The sequence below is a fragment of the Schistocerca serialis genome, chromosome 4 (genome assembly GCF_023864345.2).
Source record: "Schistocerca serialis cubense isolate TAMUIC-IGC-003099 chromosome 4, iqSchSeri2.2, whole genome shotgun sequence".
NCBI classification, from domain to species: domain Eukaryota; kingdom Metazoa; phylum Arthropoda; class Insecta; order Orthoptera; family Acrididae; genus Schistocerca; species Schistocerca serialis.
The window spans coordinates 513,671,303-513,689,031 of NC_064641.1; the positions used below are offsets into that span (position 1 = coordinate 513,671,303).

The 17,729-nt window shown below is 42.1% G+C and overlaps 1 protein-coding gene across 3 annotated transcripts in view; it reads right to left on the minus strand.

Annotated features, from left to right (window-relative positions):
* LOC126475240 (mini-chromosome maintenance complex-binding protein) overlaps nt 1–17,729 on the minus strand; it is a 99,048-nt gene that overhangs the window by 50,594 nt on the left and 30,725 nt on the right. For all 3 annotated transcript variants that reach the window (XM_050102927.1, XM_050102928.1, XM_050102930.1), the window contains exons 2-4: nt 6,734–6,825; nt 6,315–6,497; nt 6,030–6,131 (exon numbers count right to left, since the gene is read on the minus strand). In XM_050102927.1, coding sequence (XP_049958884.1) covers nt 6,030–6,131; nt 6,315–6,497; nt 6,734–6,825 — 377 coding nt within the window. The remainder of the gene's footprint in view (nt 1–6,029; nt 6,132–6,314; nt 6,498–6,733; nt 6,826–17,729) is intronic.

Genomic DNA, 17,729 nt, shown 5'->3' on the forward strand with positions numbered 1-17,729 from the left:
GTGACTTACTATACGAAAGCGCTGGCAGGCCGAAGAAACACGAACAAACACATACATACACACAAAATTCTAGCTTTCGCAACCAATGGTTGCTTCATCAGGAGAGAGGGAAGGAGAGAGAAAGACGAAAGGATGTGGGTTTTAAGGGAGAGGGTAAGGAGTCATTCCAATCCCGGGAGCGGAAAGACTTACCTTAGGGGGAAAGAAGGACAGGTATACACTCGCGCGCGCACACACACACACACACACACACACACACACACACACACACAGACACAAGCAGACATTTGTAAAGGACACAGTGATCCAGTTAGCATCCCAAAGGCAGGTAGCTAATGACACAATCAATTAACAAATAACACCAATGTGGCGAGACTGGTAACGACTAGGTGGCATAGCATTGTGTCACTTGGCATGCATGCATTTGCCACCCAACAGCAAAATAAATTGCCGCAAGAACACTATGGAAAGGCAGGTCCAATGACCTACTGGCAGTGAACCGGTCAGTGAAGAGTTCAGCAACAGAGTGCAGTGGGCCTGTGTGGCAGGTTAGACAGCCTTCATCTGTCAACCACTGATCGTACTTGTCAGGGTCTGACGTTCCACACTGTTAAGCTGCTCATGGAATCCAGTACGACCATCACTAAGCGCAGACACTCGGGTCTGCAAGACTGCTGCACTAACTTATTATCATTGTGCTACCTCCCAGCTGTGTGTGTGACCTTCACAAACAACTGCCGCCACTACATCAACATAAAGAATCTATTATTCAACACCAGGCTGCACCCAACAAATGAGGGCAGACAGCTGTATCTGCCCTAGCTTGATGAATAATTATGTGTTTTCTTGAACTTCATTCCCCTCTTGCTGCAGCCATTCTCACCCCCACTGACTCACGTTTTCCACGATGGAGAACAGAATGCCATCCTTACAGACCCGAAGAACAATTCCCACCACTCTTTGGTATTGGTAGTCATACAACAATGCGACCATTATGCTTCTGAATAGAGATGCGAATTCCACCACTGTCTGTCATTCACAAAAAAGTACGAGCAAACTGGTCAAATCTTACACTTTGGAAGATGCAGTGTCATTACAGTTTCCAGCAACACCAGAGGTGCTGCAGCTTTGATGTAAGGTGCCTCAACATTGCTGGAGCTTAACGGAGTAACGTGAAGCCCATCGACCCTAGGCCAATGCCATTTCTATCTGTTTCCAGAGGGCAGCCAATTCCTCTTGTATGTCCACACAAGTGCATTCATTATCCATTTCCTATTGTTCCGAAAAAAAAAAAATAAATAAAACCAATAAAAAAAGAAACCTACACGTCCAAGCTGGCAGAGGCTAACTGAAAAACAACAAAAAATGTAACTACCAATTGTGGTGCTACTACAATGATGAAATATATGGAATGTTACAAAAGAAACCTAGCTTTGATCTATTCTAAATGGTGCTGAAGAAGGTTCACAAAAACAAAAATGTAGTTACCACTGTTAAGATATGTAACCTTTATGTTGTGGGTCTGCTTTAAACGAACTATGTAGTACTACCCCCCCCCCCTTTTTTACACACACACACACACACACACACACACACACACACACACACACAGAGAGAGAGAGAGAGAGAGAGAGAGAGAGAGAGAGACTCACTATCACGAGAAGTGGGCGAGGGAAGAAAGATTGCACACTTGTAATGGGAAGGAGATACAGGGAAGAGGGCTGACAGCTAGAAGGAAGAGGCAGTACGAACATAGAATGGGAATGTGTGTGGCACCAGTGAGCTTGTTCTGGGTGCACATGTGTGTGATGTGGAAGAATGGATTGGGAGGGGGAGATAGAACAAAGGAAGAGGGAGACTGAAGAAGAGAGTTTTGAGTGCACAATACGTCAACAGCAGAAGCATGAATGGGACAGAAGCTGACAGTGATCCAGACCGTAAGGATTACAATGTTGAAAACTGTGTGGCAAGAACAACTCCCATTTATGTATGCCCATGAGAGAGGCAGGTGTGGGGAAGGATCCAGGTGGCACAGGTTGTGATCCACCCACTGAAATGGGACATGTTGCACTCACTCAAAAGCATATTCTGCCACTCAGTGGTCAAGTGTACTAGTCTTGCCACAGGAACTGGTTTGGCTTCTGGATCAAGGTGTTATTTCCCCTGCTTCAATCAGTCAATGGACAATGCCAATAGCTGTCCTCAACACACTGCATATGTCTCATGTTTCCACATCCAACTGTTGGGGTTGGATGATATAAATTTACATTTTTCGTTCTGTGTGCATTTTCTGAGACCTGTTGCTCATTCCAATAACTATTTGAATTTAACAAAAGGTTATAAATTAATTGGAGGATTCAGTGCAGTGAACAACAGTAAGAACTTATTTTGAGCTTCAGTTTTACCACCAACAATCAGTACCACAAAATAGTCAGTACTGTAGTTGTTGCCTTGCGCAGTATGTCGCGAAAACAGTTGATGGAAAGCGAGATTCTTGCTGAACTGTTTGTGGACAATTGTTCTGATGTTCCAAGTGAATGAGATGTAGTGGAAGTGAAGAAGAAAACAACATGGCTATAATCAACCAACGTGATAGAACTGTGAATGATTTAGAAGACGAAAGTGACATTGGCTGAAGAAAGACAGGATCATTATTTTAGAAACAGAGGATGCGAACAGCCATGAACTGCCGTTATTAATTCCCAGGCCAATCTTTATCTCTATCCTATACCTCATCAGCATTAAACTTTAAATGCACTGGCTGCGGACCACTGTTTTTCAAAGATAGATCTAAACAAAGAATATCTACAACTGCTGCTTGATGATGCATCATGCCAGCTGTTAGTCTTAAATACACCATTCACGTTATACAGGTAATATCGTTTACCATTTAGGGTTGCTAGTATTTAGAAGAATCCATTCAAGGTATTTTGCACTGTGTTGTTTATTTGGATACTATCACAATTACAGGTCTGACGCAAGCTGAGCAATGCAATAACTTCCAAAGAATCTCTGATCCCTTTTCAAATGACTCTAGGAAAAGAGCTTCACTTTCAGTTGGAACACTGCAGTTTCTTTTTCTCCAGGTCAAATAGATGGAGAACATTCTTAGTCATGAAGATATTACACGCAAGCACCACCACAGTGTGACTGCTAAGATACCGACCCCTAGTATCCTTAAACAGCTGCAGTCATTTCTGGGTAAAATCACATACTATGCCAAGTTTTTTCCCCCAAGCTATGCAAATCACACAACCCAAAAATCTGTGGTCAGCCACCTGTCAATAGGCTTTTCAGCAATTCAAGGATGCTCTCATGGCGGCACCAGTCTGATGCCACATACACTGGGCGTGCTGTGGACTCCTGTGACTGACACATTCCCACTACAGAATAGTGGCAGGTTTGTCACCTAAGTACTGAACAGTCAATTGCCTTCACCTCCGTAACTATTTCCAGATTAAAAAGAAGGGTTAGCAGTCATTTATGGGATCAAAAAATTTCACATGAATTCATATGGTATCAAATTTCACCTGTTAACTGACCACAAATCCCTGGTGTCATAGTTTGGGCATCACTTTAAGTTCCCAGAGAAGACAGTGCAGCATTTGCAGCCCTGTACATTGTTTCTAAGCAGGTACCACCATGAAATTGACTTTTGTCCTACAGACAAACATTCCAGCACAGAGACCCTGTCCTGCCTCCCTCTTAGCCCAAACATGAACTTCGATGGCTAAGAAACAGTTTGTTTTGCCCTGTACCAAGAACTACAAGAATCCCTTGATCAATTCCACTTAACATGCATGAGATAGCCATGGCATCATTCCACGACCTGCACCTGTGGAAAGTTTTGTCTGCGGTACAGACGGAGTGCCTTGAGTATGTTTCCAGCCAGTACGACCAGGCCTTTTGCAATTATTGTGTGTTGCAGTACTGGCTCAATGCCATTAAGGGCTTCTTAACATTTGCCACAGAGAACTCTGAATGCAAGTTCCACCTCCATTCTTGCCCCACATCCTTCAGCTTCTTGATGCTTCACATTGTGGGATGATGTGCATGAAGGTATTGATCCAGCAAAACATCTATTGGTCCGGCATCAATGCCAACACTAAATTTGCATGCTGCTCCTGCCAAGCATGGTCCCCTGTGTTAAATTTTTTCACCCTGGCACTGCCCTGACCATATATTGGAGAGGACCCACACAGGTTTTATAGGGCTGTTTCAGAGTGCTCTGTGGACTGGATGGCACTCGCTACCACCTCTACTACCGTCCATGACGTATCAATGACATTCACTATCGACAGCACCTTGGCGTGCGAAAATGGGCTTCAATTTACTTTGAAGCAGTTCCAGGCTTTCTGTCAACAAAACCAGACACCTGACAATTGCCTGTTTTCATCCAGACTCGATGCGAAATCCGAGCTAATGGTCCATTATGTTGAAAACAAGTGTGGAAGGCCTTGCAGACATCATCTACCAAGGAAGACCTGTGCAGCTTCCTTGCAATGTATTTGTCCACTCCTAATATAGGAGTCAATCTGGCCAAAACACTGCATGGGCACTGCCATAAGACACTGTTAGACCTCCTGTGTCCTGGGCAAAATTCCCAGCCTGTATATAGGCCCACGTACGTTCAAGGAACCTGTGTTTGGACACACACATTAGGCTGATGTCCAGAGGGGCCCCAAGGAGTGATTGTCAGTTATGGAGGAGGAATCAGATGTTTGACTTTGGGTATGTCTATCTGACCTGCCATTGCAACCAGTTCTGGCTGTGACCACAATCGCAAGTGGCACCCCTGCCACTACCTTCAACTTCCAGATCGGACACCAGGGTCATCAGCAGCTGTAACTCTCATGCTCGCTGCGTGTCTCAGTGGGTTGGCTGGGCCCAACCTCATGGTTCTGGACCTGCTCATCTGTTAGCAGGATGTTATGATAACGCACCCCCCCCCCCTCCCCCAAACAAAAACCACACACACACACACACACACACACACACACACACACACACACACACAGAGAGAGAGAGAGAGAGAGAGAGATTTTTTTTGGGAGGGGGGGGGGCAGATTTAATATCCTCCCCCCAAATAGCTGATTTCAACCGTGGCTCAGAGGCATTACTACAGTTGACAATCATCAACAAGGGTATTTCATGTGTGATGAGCTGCTCACAACAACAGGGCCATTGTGGTAGCCTTGACCCAGTCTAGTACCATCCATTGCATGAACCATCAATCACAACTTTCCACCTACTGGATATCAACACTGCATTGTACCTGGATGTTCTCAGTCTTTCATTCAGTATTCTGCTCTCAACGAACTTGGGTTTGTTTACAGATAATGCGTTAGTATCAGAAGTGAACAGAAAAGTTTGGAATGGGCCCAGGCAACTATTTGCTATTATTAATAACCTTGATTATTTTGGTCAAAGACATAAGTGGGTTGGCCTTTAGCTGCAGTAATAATATTTTTCCCCAGAGATGTTTCAAAACTCTCACTTAGCTTAATTAGGAACAAATTAAGATATCTGTACTTAATGTATGTTCTTTTTTTCTTGTCTCAATGTTGCAGAAGAGGTCAGAAATAATTAATTGTTCTCGCACTAGGCTATAGACAACTAGTAATAAATCAGGTGACATATAAAAACCATTTAATTATTGAAAATGAGCAATATGAATAAACTTCCACAGCAAATTTTTCTACATTTTTAAGTCTGAATTCCACTGTAGGGCAAAGCATCCCAGTGTTTCCTGCTATGAAGACGAGATATAAAGCTTTATTTAATCCATAGAGAAGTACAATACAACCACAAAAAATAGGAATCCAGTCCAAAAGAAGATCAATTAGAAGTTTTATGGACTTTACTCATTTAAAAAAGAAAACAGTTGTAATTTATTATATATCATGTCAAAACTTTTTTTTTTAAAGTACGATTATCTGCTATAAAAGAAGCTCTGAGATTAAAAATACAGACAAAGGTACACAAGTTTTAACAATCTAGGTCTGTTACTCAAATTACTTTAAGGATACATTCACAACCCATGGACTTAGTGTTGGGTCAGTTATACAATACAACTGATGTCGTTCACTGGTAACATTATTTGGAGATTCCTCTACAAGGCGTTCCTCTGACTGAAAAAAGAATGTCAGACATTGATTTTCTGTTACACAGTAAGTTCACAATCAAATCACAGTTAATATTAGTAGCCAGTTTTTTATTCTAAAAAGATTATTGCTAAGTTTGCTAAAAAATTATGCTGAATCCTAAATAAAAGAAAAAATTACAACAGGAAAGAGTAATATGTAATAGCTCACCCCAATATCTAAAATCTCACAATATCTTCCGGATTTAACTGTTCTGTGTCCATCTGTGTTATTCTGTACTTCATATGAACTCAAGTAGTATTCTGAATCAGGCATGTCGACAATCATACCTTGGAATCGAACCAGTTGATTCTCTTTCAAACATTTCTGTTGTATTCCATTGATCAATGGCAACTGTAAGCATACAAAATATTCATAAGTGGTGTGTTGTCTACATTGTCATGGTATGGTGGTGAACAAAAAAGTCAAATGCTTTTAGATGAATACGTCCTTCAACACTAAATACTTGCAAAAATAAAATGAAGCATAGTCTCAATTACAAAGTAAAATAAACACTCAAAAGCAGTCAGTACATCCAAGTGCCTGTGTAAGTGGAGAATAAATGACAAATAGAAACACACATAGCTTACCATGTACCAATTTTTGTCCTCTAGCAGGTGATTCTTGCAAATTGGCAAATTTGTTTCACAATATACAGGTGACCACTTTAAAAATTCCAGATCTGTAAAAAATGAAAACAGATATAATTTCATGAAAATATGTTTTTCAAGCCATAAGAATACAGCAGATATGTTTACTTTTTGTCCCTTAGACTGAAATGGAATCTGTAACTGTGTATCTTGCAGTTCACATAAGAAACATACGTAATGTAAGTAGTATATTTTAGTTAATGTTAATCAAGTGTTCATCAAAATCATGTAATGTTACAAAAAAATAAAACAACACTCAAACAGTCTGGAAACAAACAGTAGTAATTAGGTGCAAGTTTGGAGAACATATTATGAGTGACAGTGGTGCAGGAGGGTATGTGAGGTGGAATGAGTAAAAATACATGGAGTACTATAGTGATGATCAAGTTCAATGAAAACGTAATCACCACCACCACTACTATAACCACCATCTTCATGGTCCAAATAGAGTAATATTCACACACTGTCATGGATGACACTGCATACACTCATCTGATTCTTGTATAATGATATGAGATGATCTTGGAGAATACCTTAAGTTTATCATGGTGTAGCATAGACGCAGTAAATCGAAGGAAGATAACTACAATATTTTGTGAAAACTGAAGCAGAATGAGGAAATCATGGAATTTACACAGATCTCAAAGATAGTTAAAGCAAGGTACAGCAAAGTAAATGATTCGAACAACAGACCTGTAGTCCATGCAAGGATTGCGTATGTCTTATTAAGAGCTGTCAGGCAAAAATCAAACAAAGGAAAATCCAGGGTGGAATGTAACAATACCAGAGAAGGAAAGTTGCTACTCACCATTTAGCGGAGATGCTGAGTCTCGATAGGCACAATAAAAAGATTCACACAATTAATTAATAATTATTGTGCCTATCGCTCAGCATCTCCGCTATATGGTATTGTTATTAAGAGCTGTGTCTCATGTAAGTATACTGGGCTGCATAACTTATTATTGCACACAATTACCTGCCAACAGCAAGAGAGAAAAAAATCATCATTACACTTGTCAATGTAAGAGGGAACCACATTGATAAATTGGAGAATTTGAATGGGAAAGGATGGTTAGCCCTTTGTGAATATGATTTGTCATTACCGGGTGCAATGTTACAGTAGGAATAATGTTACATTTAGTAATGCAGCACTACAAAACATAATGTAATTTCAGTATTGGATGTCAAAAACCTCATCTGCATGGCAGTGATGGTCCACACTGCTTCCATCGGAGCAACTCTACAACACTAGACACACACACACACACACACACACACACACACACACACACAGATTCTAATGAGATACACGTTTCATACACAGCACTAACAAAACACTGCTGGATACTTCCACAAAAGATGTGATTCAGTGTCACATAAGCGGTTATCATAATTATATAGATTGGCTTACATCAGATAAGCTTCACACAACATCGTGTGAAACCGAGTTTCTGTAGCCTGCAATTCATCGTTGCGACCGGGTGACCACAGTCAAAAATATAACAACATGGCTCAGTGTTATACTTTGTGCAATGGTTAGTGTATTAACCTGCAATGCTAAAGGTTGTAAGTTCAGAGCTCGGCAAATATCATGAAATTTTTGTGTTCCTGAATCCAATAAAATGAGTTTAATTATCATTTTTATTCAATTAATTGGTTTAAATGTAATTTTTTATTTCTAATTCTTTGCCACATCATTTTCATCATTATATCGACTTTTTTATTTGCTCTTATTTTTCTAGCTATTATTCTCTTTTCGTCTGGAATCTGCCTGTGTCATCTATAATCTGCAACCAAGCGCCAACGAGGCCTGCTCTCCGGTTGGTAATGTGGGAGCTCATGTAGCCAGTGAGAAGTTTCTGGTAACCACTGATAGCAAAAAAATTAAAGTTTCCTTTTAGTGCTGAAACTGAACTTTTTCTGTCTTCAGTTTGCTCATAGAGGTTAGCTTTAATAGCCGTGAACAAAGCAATCGCGATTTCTGTTCTTCTGCAGATTGCTGACTGCCGCTTTCTTGGATACATTACATATCGTGAGACTGTAGTTAGTTCCAGACACAAGTATAAATTCAGAGCTACAAAACATGTCTCCTGCCGCAGTTCAGTCACCGGTCACTTAAAATCAGCTATTGACAGAACATATCACTTTTTTGGCCTTCCAATATTACTCTACATTACACATTAACAGCATTTGAGAGATGCCTTGGTATGTCTGTTTGTGTATTACCTATAAGTGAGTGTTAGCCAGTGGTCGATGTGGCATCATCATGGGAGCGGGGGATAGCAGGGTAGGGAGTGGAGGATTATAAAATGCTGCTGGGAGTTTGCAGAGACAATGGGGAATAGGGCAGCTAGATGCAGTCGAGAAATTAGATGGAGGAAGGAGAGATGGGGGGTAGCAGAAAAGGAGTGAAATAAAAAATTGATGGAATAGAGCTGTGTAGTACTGCAATGGGAACAGGGAAGGGCTAAATGGACCCAATGACTAATGAAGGTTGAGGCCATGATGATTACAGGAAGTAGAATATATTGCAGCGAGAGTTTCAACCTGCATAACTAAGAAAAGCTGGTGTTGGTGGGAAGGATTCAGATGGCACAGGCTGTGAAGCAGTCACTGAAACAAAGGACATCATGCTGGGCGGTGTGCACAACGACAGGGTGGTCCAGTTGTTTCTTGACCCAGCTTGTTGGTGGCCAGTCATGCAGACAGACAGCCCGTTGGTTGTCATGTGCACATAGAATGCAGCACAGTGGTTGCAGCTTAGCTTGAAGATCACATGACTAGAGCAGGCGGTGGTGGGAGGATGTATGGGACAAATCTTGCACTTGGGTCTATTACGGAGATATGAGCAATGAGACAAGAGGTTGGGAGCACGGATAGTGTTGGGATGGACACTGATATTGTGTAGGTTCAATGGGTGGCAGAATACCACTGTGGAGGGAAGGGATGGATAGTGGGTACGACATTTCTCATTTCAGGGCACGACGCAAGGTAGTCGAAGCAACTGGATTACATTTCCCGCTAGGGTTTCGCTTACCTCTCGTCGTGCCCTGAAAAGAGAACTGTCCTACCCGCTATCCTTCCCACACCCTCCCACAGTGGTATTCTGCTGCTCACCAGACCTACACAATATCCTTGTCCATCCCTACACATCCTGTGTTCCCAAAACTTTGACTCATGACTCATATCCCTATGATAGACCTACACGAAAGATCTGTCCCATACATCCTCCCACCACTACCTCCTCCTCCTCCTCCTCCTACAAACTGTGGCCACTAAACAACTGAGCCACCTGTTGCTGAGCACGACGTCCAACATGGTGTCTTTCATTTCAATAACTGCTTCACAGCCTGTGCCATCTGGATCCTTCCCACCCACCCACACACACACACACACACACACACACACACACACACACACACACACACACACACACACCAGCTTTTCTGAATTGTGCAGGTGGGAACTCTCCTTGCAATATCTTATGTTCCCGTAACCCTCCTGACCTCGACTCATTAGTCATTGGCCTTACCCATCTTGCCCTCCCCTACTCATTGCAGCACTAAACAGCCCTCTATTCCACCAATGAACCTATTCTTTTTACTTCTCCCATTTTCCGCTAACCCCCCACCCCTTTTCCCCCTGCCTCCATCTATCCTCCCAACTGCACTTTGCTGCCCTACTCTCCACCAACCCTGCACGCTCCCAACAACACTTTACCCTCCCCCACCCCTACCCTGTTATACCTCCCCCTCTCCACCCCAACCTCCTCACCCACACCCAGTTTCCTCTCCCATGATGCACTGCTGCTGTCTGGCTCCAGCTGCCAGAGACTGTGGTCGTGTGTGTGTGTGTGTGTGTGTATGTGTGTGTGTGTGTGTGCGCGTGCGTGTGAGCGTGCGTGTGAGCGCGCGCGCACGTGCATATGCATGACCGCATTTTATTTATTTATTTATTTATTTGTTTGTTTATTTTTTGGACAAATGCCTTGTTTGCCGAAAGCTAACTTTTTGACAGTCTTTTTGTTGTGCCTTTCTGCAACTTAGCGTCTCCGGTATATGGTCAGTAGCAACTATCGTTTCAATTTTATTGTTACATTCCATCCTGGATCTTCCATTGCTAGATTTCTACTAATCATATAGAGGAAATGCCGTGTCTCAGACAGGCTCAACAAAAAGACTGCTATACATATAATCTTTCCATTAAAAGGTCTGCTCCGAAAATACACAATCACCACTCATATTCTCATGACTACTCTCTCTCTGTTTCTAATATACACAAGGACAACACACAGACTAAATCTGGCCACTGAGGCCAGCCTATGTACAGCAGCAATTGCACCTGATGGGAGAAATTGCACGTGGGTTATGGGAGTAAGGAGGAGGCTGAGGTGGAGAGAGGGAGGTGTATCAGAGTAACAGAAAAGAAGAAGAGGAGGGGAAAACAAATAGTGGGTGCATTAGTGAAATAGAAGGCAGTGTAGTACTGGAAGCAGAGAATGTTGGATTGGATTGTTTTTGGGGAAGAGACCAAACAGCGAGGTCATCGGTCTCATCAGATCAGGAAAGGACGAGGAAGGAAGTCGGCCGTGCCCTTTCAAAGGAACCATCCCAGCATTTGCCTGGAGCGATTTAGGGAAATCACGGAAAACCTAAATCTGGATGGCCGGACGCGGGATTGAACCGTCGTCCTCCCGAATGCGAGTCCAGTGTGCTAACCACTGCGCTACCTCGCTCGGTAGCAGAGAATGCAAATGGTAGGTGAAGAACACTGAATAGCAAAGTCTGAGGCCAGGGAGGTTATGGGAATGTAGAATGTACTGCAGGGAGATTTTCTACCCATGCAATTCAGAACAGCTAGTATTGGTAGGGAGGATGGCACAGGATATGAAGCAGTCGATAAAGTGAAGCACATTGTGTTGGGCAGCGTGTTCAGGAACTGAGTGGTCCAGCTGTCTCTTGGCCACAGTTTGTCAGTGGCTATTCATGTAGACAGAAAGCACAGGGCTCCAGCTTAGTTTGTAGACCATATCTCCTTTCACAGGTAGCCTTGCCTTTAATGGGATAGGAGATACCTGAGACCAGACTGGAGTAGCTGGTTGTGGAAGGATGTATCAGACAGGTATTGCATCTAGGTCTACTACAAGGAAATTAGCCATGAGACAAGGGGGTTGAGAGTATGGGTGTAATACGGCTGGGCAAAGATATTCCGTAGGTTTGGTGGGTGGCATAATATCACTGTTGGTGAGGTTGGGAGGGCAGTGAGTAGGATGTTCACTAAGGGTGGCTAGGCTATATGGAAGGGACTTGGGCAACTAACTATGTGGAGGTACTGTTGATGGTTAGTAGATACCGACAGGCCATACTTGAGGTGGAGGTCAACATCGAGGACAGTGGCTTGTTAGGCTGAGGTGAATCAGGTGAAATGAAGGTGTAGAAGGTACTGAGGTGGAGGAATGTGGATAGGATGTCCTCACTCTTGGTCCAAATCACAAAGACGTCATCAATGAATCTAAACCAGGAGAATGTTTTGGATTTCTGGGTGGTTAGTAAGGATTTCTCTAGATCGTCCACAAATTCATTGGCATAGGATGGTGCAATGTGGGTGCCCTTCACTGTACCACAGGTTTGTTTGTAGATCATGCCTTCAAAGAAGAAGTAATCAGGAAGGAGGTTGTAGGTTTGGAGTCAGTTGGGCACTCAGCACGGTAGCGTCCAATAGCGGCAAGGCCATGGGTTTTAGGGATGTTAGTATAGAGGGAGATGGTAGCATCAATAGGGACAAGCAGAGCATAGTGTGCTAAACGAACACGAACTGTGGAGAATCGGTGGAGGAAATGGTTGGTGTCCTTCATATAGGAGAGTAAATTACGGGTAATAGGCCAAAGGTGTTGGGTCTGTGAGAACAGAGATTATCTCAGCGAGGACACAGTAACTGGCCACAACGGGGCATCCTAAATGGTTGGGTTTACAGACTTTCCAAAGCATGTACAAGGTATGAGGGCGAGAAATGGTAGAGGTGAGGGGACAGATGGACTCGGGTAGGGTCCAGAACCCTACCCCAGAGGTAGGCCTGATTTATAATCTCACCTGCAGACAAAGGCTCCATCACTGTGGTTTTGAACCAGAGGCATCACCTAGTGGAGGGATTTGTCAGATTCGTCCACGTACAAACCCTGCCACCATTTCAGAATTCCAACAGAATCTACAGTCTCTCCTCAAATCCTTAGGCCCATGCCACATCTTACCCAAATCTGCCTCCCTCCTCACCCCTACCACTTCCCACACTCCCACTTTCTACATGCTTCCTAAAGTCCATAAACCCAACCACCTCGGATGCTCCACTGCAGTCGTTTACTGTGCCCAGTCGTTTACTGTGCCCCCACTGAGAGAACCTCTGCTCTCATACACTAATACCTTTAGCTTATTATCCATAACTTATCCTCCTACATAAAAGACACCAACCATTTTCTCCGCTGACTCTCCACAGTTCCTGTTCCTTTACCATATGGCATTCTGCTCATCCCTAATGATGCCACCACCACCTCCTTCTACACTAACATTAGCAATGTCCATGGCTTTGCCACTACCAAACACTACCTTTCCCAATGCCTGACCGACTCCAAACCCTCAATCTTCTTCCCTGTCACCATGACTGACTATATCCTCACCCAAAATTACTTCTCCTTTGAAGACATCACCTACAAGGGCACCATGCTATGCCAATTTATTTATGGCCATCTATAGGAATCCTTCCTAACCACCCAAACCCTTTCCTGGGTCACATTCAATGATGACACTTCGTGATATGGACTAAGGATGTGGGCACCCTACCCACATTTCTCCAGAATCTCAACACCTTCTCCCCTGTTCTTATCAGAACAGTTGCAAAAAAAAAAAAAAAAAAAAAAAAAAAAAAAAGAGAGAAGAAGAAGAAGAAGAAGAAGAAGAAGCATGCCAAATTTAAAAGAATGCAAAATCCCCAAGGCTGCCAACGTTTTACAGAAGCTTGAAATGTAACCCAAACTTCAATGCAAGATGCCTTTAATAGTTTCTACAACAAAACTATCTGAAATATGGCAGAAAATCCAAAGACATTCTGGTTGTATGTGAAGTACACCAGCACCAAGAAACAACACGCTCACTGTGCAATAGTGATGGAAATGTTACAGATGACTGTGCCACTAAAGTGGAGTTACTAAATACTGTTTTCCAAAATTCCTTCACCAAAGAAAAATCTAATGAATTACAGACCTGTCTCACTGATGGTGATTTGTTGTATGATTTCGGAAAACATACTGTGTTTGAGCATTATGAATTACCTCGAGGAACTGTTGATACACAGTCAGTACGGATTCAGAAAATATTGTTCTCGTGAAAAACAACCAGCACTTTATTCACTTGAAGTAATGAATGCCATCGACGGGGGATGATTCTACATTTCTAGATTTCTGAAAGGCTTTTGATATCATTCCTCACAAGTGGCTCCAAATCACATTGCATTTCTATGGAATATTGTCTCAGTTGTGACACTGGATTTGTAATTTCCTGTCACAAAGTTCACAGTTTGTAGCAAATGACAGAAAGTTGACAAGTAAAACAGAGGAGATATCTGGCGTTCCTCAAGGAAGTGTTAATAGTTCCTCTGCTGCTCCTAATCTATATAAACAATTTAGGACGCAATCTGAGTAACCCTCTTAGATTTTTCTGTACCTGAATGGTGCAGAAAGCGCCAATTGACTCTAAATAATGTAAAGTGTGAAGGCATCCACATGAGTACTAAAAGGAAAGCACTACATTTCAATTGCACATTAAATGACACAAATCTAAATGCTGTGAATTAACCTAAATACTTATGGATTACAGATAGGAATATCTTAAATTGGAGCATCACACAGACAATGTTGTGGAGAAAGCTCCTCAGACTGTTTTACTGGAAGAACACTTGGAAGTTTCAATAGGTTCGCGAAAGAGACTGTCTACACTACACTTGTCCATCCCCTGCTGGGGTACTGCTGTCTGGCAAGGGATCCTTACCGGATAAGATTTATGGACATTGAAAAATTCAAGGAAAGGCAGCTTGTTTTGCATTACCTCAAAATATGTGAAAGAGTGTCACAGATATGAGATGTGAGTTGAGGTGGCAATCATTTAAAAAAAGGAGAGAGAGTCTTTTGCTGCAGCAAGATCTTTTCATGAAACTTAAATCTTAAATGTTCTCCTCCAAATGTGAAAATATTTTGTCCCCCCCCACCTACAAAGAAAGAAATGGTCATTGTAACAAAATAACAGAAATCAATCACAGCTCATATGGTAAAGACACACTATAACTACAACTGTGAGAAAATGTTTAAAACTAGGTGGGTCATCTGTTGTGCTACACTATCAACTCTGAAGAGGACATCCTTTCTCAACTGGACGGGAACCCAGTGATCAGTATTCTGAAAATGATATGGGCTTCTATGGCACGCACAGGTTACTGCTCACCGTCTCTCTCGTTTGCATACTGTGAAGTGGAAGATACGAAAGTGATCCTGTCTTTAAACTTATGTTACATCTAAACAGTACATTTCTAGACATCAAGTTCCTTATCAAAACTTTACCTACTAAGTCCGCTCTACAGCCCCTGGAAGCCTGGAGTAGGAATTGTGAAACATCCTGCGTTTCTAAGAGTTGCGACAGCTATTGCTAATATATATATATATATATATATATACTTCTTCCCTGAAGGTTCTCTTTCTTAAAGAGATTTATAGAACACAATAAATGAATAAGTTGGCTGGTTGGAGGGTGGGAAGGCGGGTATGGGGTAAGGCACCAAACACATTCATGAGTCCCTTGATCCAAGAGGTTTTTTGTTATGGTTTTAGGGCGCAAAACTACTATGGTCATTAGCGCCCGGATCCAAGAGTTGTGCACCCAGAAGTAAAGACATTTACTGAGAATGTTTTCTGATCTAGTTGGGAGATTGATAACAGTAGAAGTGAGAAAGCTAAAAACATAATGGACATCTTTCATGCCACAACAACAGCCCAAGATGAAGGAAATGTGGAAATCAGCAGCTGGGAATCCCCAAGACCCCACATGTAACAGAAAACGTCTCACCCACTCTCTCACTGCTGGCCATTTCATTCAAGAGTACCCACTATTAAAAAGAGTGTGACACCCAGAATAGAAAATTGGACACAGCAGAAAGGAGCCAAACCGAATCTAAATGCGATCAAATAGAGCAAAAGAGAGATGAAAGAGTAGCATAGTCAAGGAGGTAGAGTTGGGGAACACCCAGACTAAGTATACAGCAGGAGACACCCCATGCCCAACCAAGCTGCCCCTGCTCCAGAGGTAGATTAAAACCTTTTAACAGAATAAAAACTACTTTTACAGAGAAAACTGGACTAGATCAACCACCCCTAAATCATCGGCCAATATTTGAAGCAATGAGTCTGGGATTCCATACTTAGCCTGGAGGGCCAAAAGGGGGCATAATGAATGAATAAAAGTAAATTCTTACACTGACATTGTGACAGATTGACTAACACGAGAGGTAGAATATGATGCAACCGATCAGTTTTGACCAGTGAAACTACCAACCAGTATGGTAACTATTACTTCATACAATGACACACACTTTAGTTACTGAAGTAGCAGAACCCCAGCAGACCGTAACAGTTTTGAATGGAGAGAGTTTTGTTATTAATGCCTTCAAACAAATTTAAAAACTTGAAAATGTTAGACCACAGCAGAAGAACGCTTTTCAGTGGAAAAACAGAAATACAACTACAGAATGCACACGGTACAACATGTCATACTGGATGGAGAGTCACCGACAGACGTTGAAGCAACTTCAGGTATATCACAGGGAAATACTTTGGGGGATTTGCTGTTCATGTTATACACTAATAATCAGGCGGGCAATATTATCCTCAGACCTTCTGTAGATGATACAGTTAATTATAATGAACTATCTGAGGATGATGGCACAAATATTCAGTCAAATACTAATTACACAGGCTTGCACAATTCAGCTGACATCTAGTTTCAAATGCCTGCTATAGTAAGTGTGTCCTGCAAGTCAAAAATACTTGTGACCATTTGCTCTGTCATTCTTTGTGCACATTAAACACCTCTTGTAGTCCTATTTGGTATAAGTCCTGCACACTTGAGCAGTATTCTGACATACTGTAAACTACTGAATGCAGTGGTTTAGACATCAAGGCATGCATTATAATAATAAAGGTGTGTCCCATCAGGTAACAAAACAAAGGCAATACGAGTGGAGTGAGGCATGGGGGTGTACTCAAAAAACTGGAATAACATTTCCCTCAGTGGAGTTTGTGGAATACACATTTCTACCGCTAGTCATGTATAGCGCAACTCATTGCCAGTTCAGTGCCACCTGTGTTGTCAACCTGGCTAGTTCTGTTCATCTGCAGTGATTGTTTTTGCTAGCACTGTTTTGTTCTTGTTTCATTTTCTTTTATGATGGCAAGTTTAAGTGAACAATGTGCAAATGTGAAATTTTATATTCTACTCAGTGAGAAGGCTGCTGAAACTGTTTTCATGTTGAAAACAGCTTACCAAGATGACACCATGGGAAAAACTCAAGTGTGTGAGTGGTCTGCTTGATTTAAAAATGCCAAGATGTCAATTGATGATAAACCTCGTTCTGGACGTACATCAACTGCCCCAATCATTCAGAGTTTGTTCCTCCATGTCAGACTGTCAATCAAACCGAACAGTGGAAGTACAGATGGGACAAATGTGTTAATTGTAATGGAGAGTATTTTGAAATAAATAATGTTGTTTTGTAAACAATTTGAAAATAAAATCTTGGTTTTCACGCTGCATCAATTCCAATAAAATTCTCGAACTTTTGATTGCTATCTCTGCCATCAAAAGCTAGATAATTTTATTGCAACTGATGCACCTTGAAAACT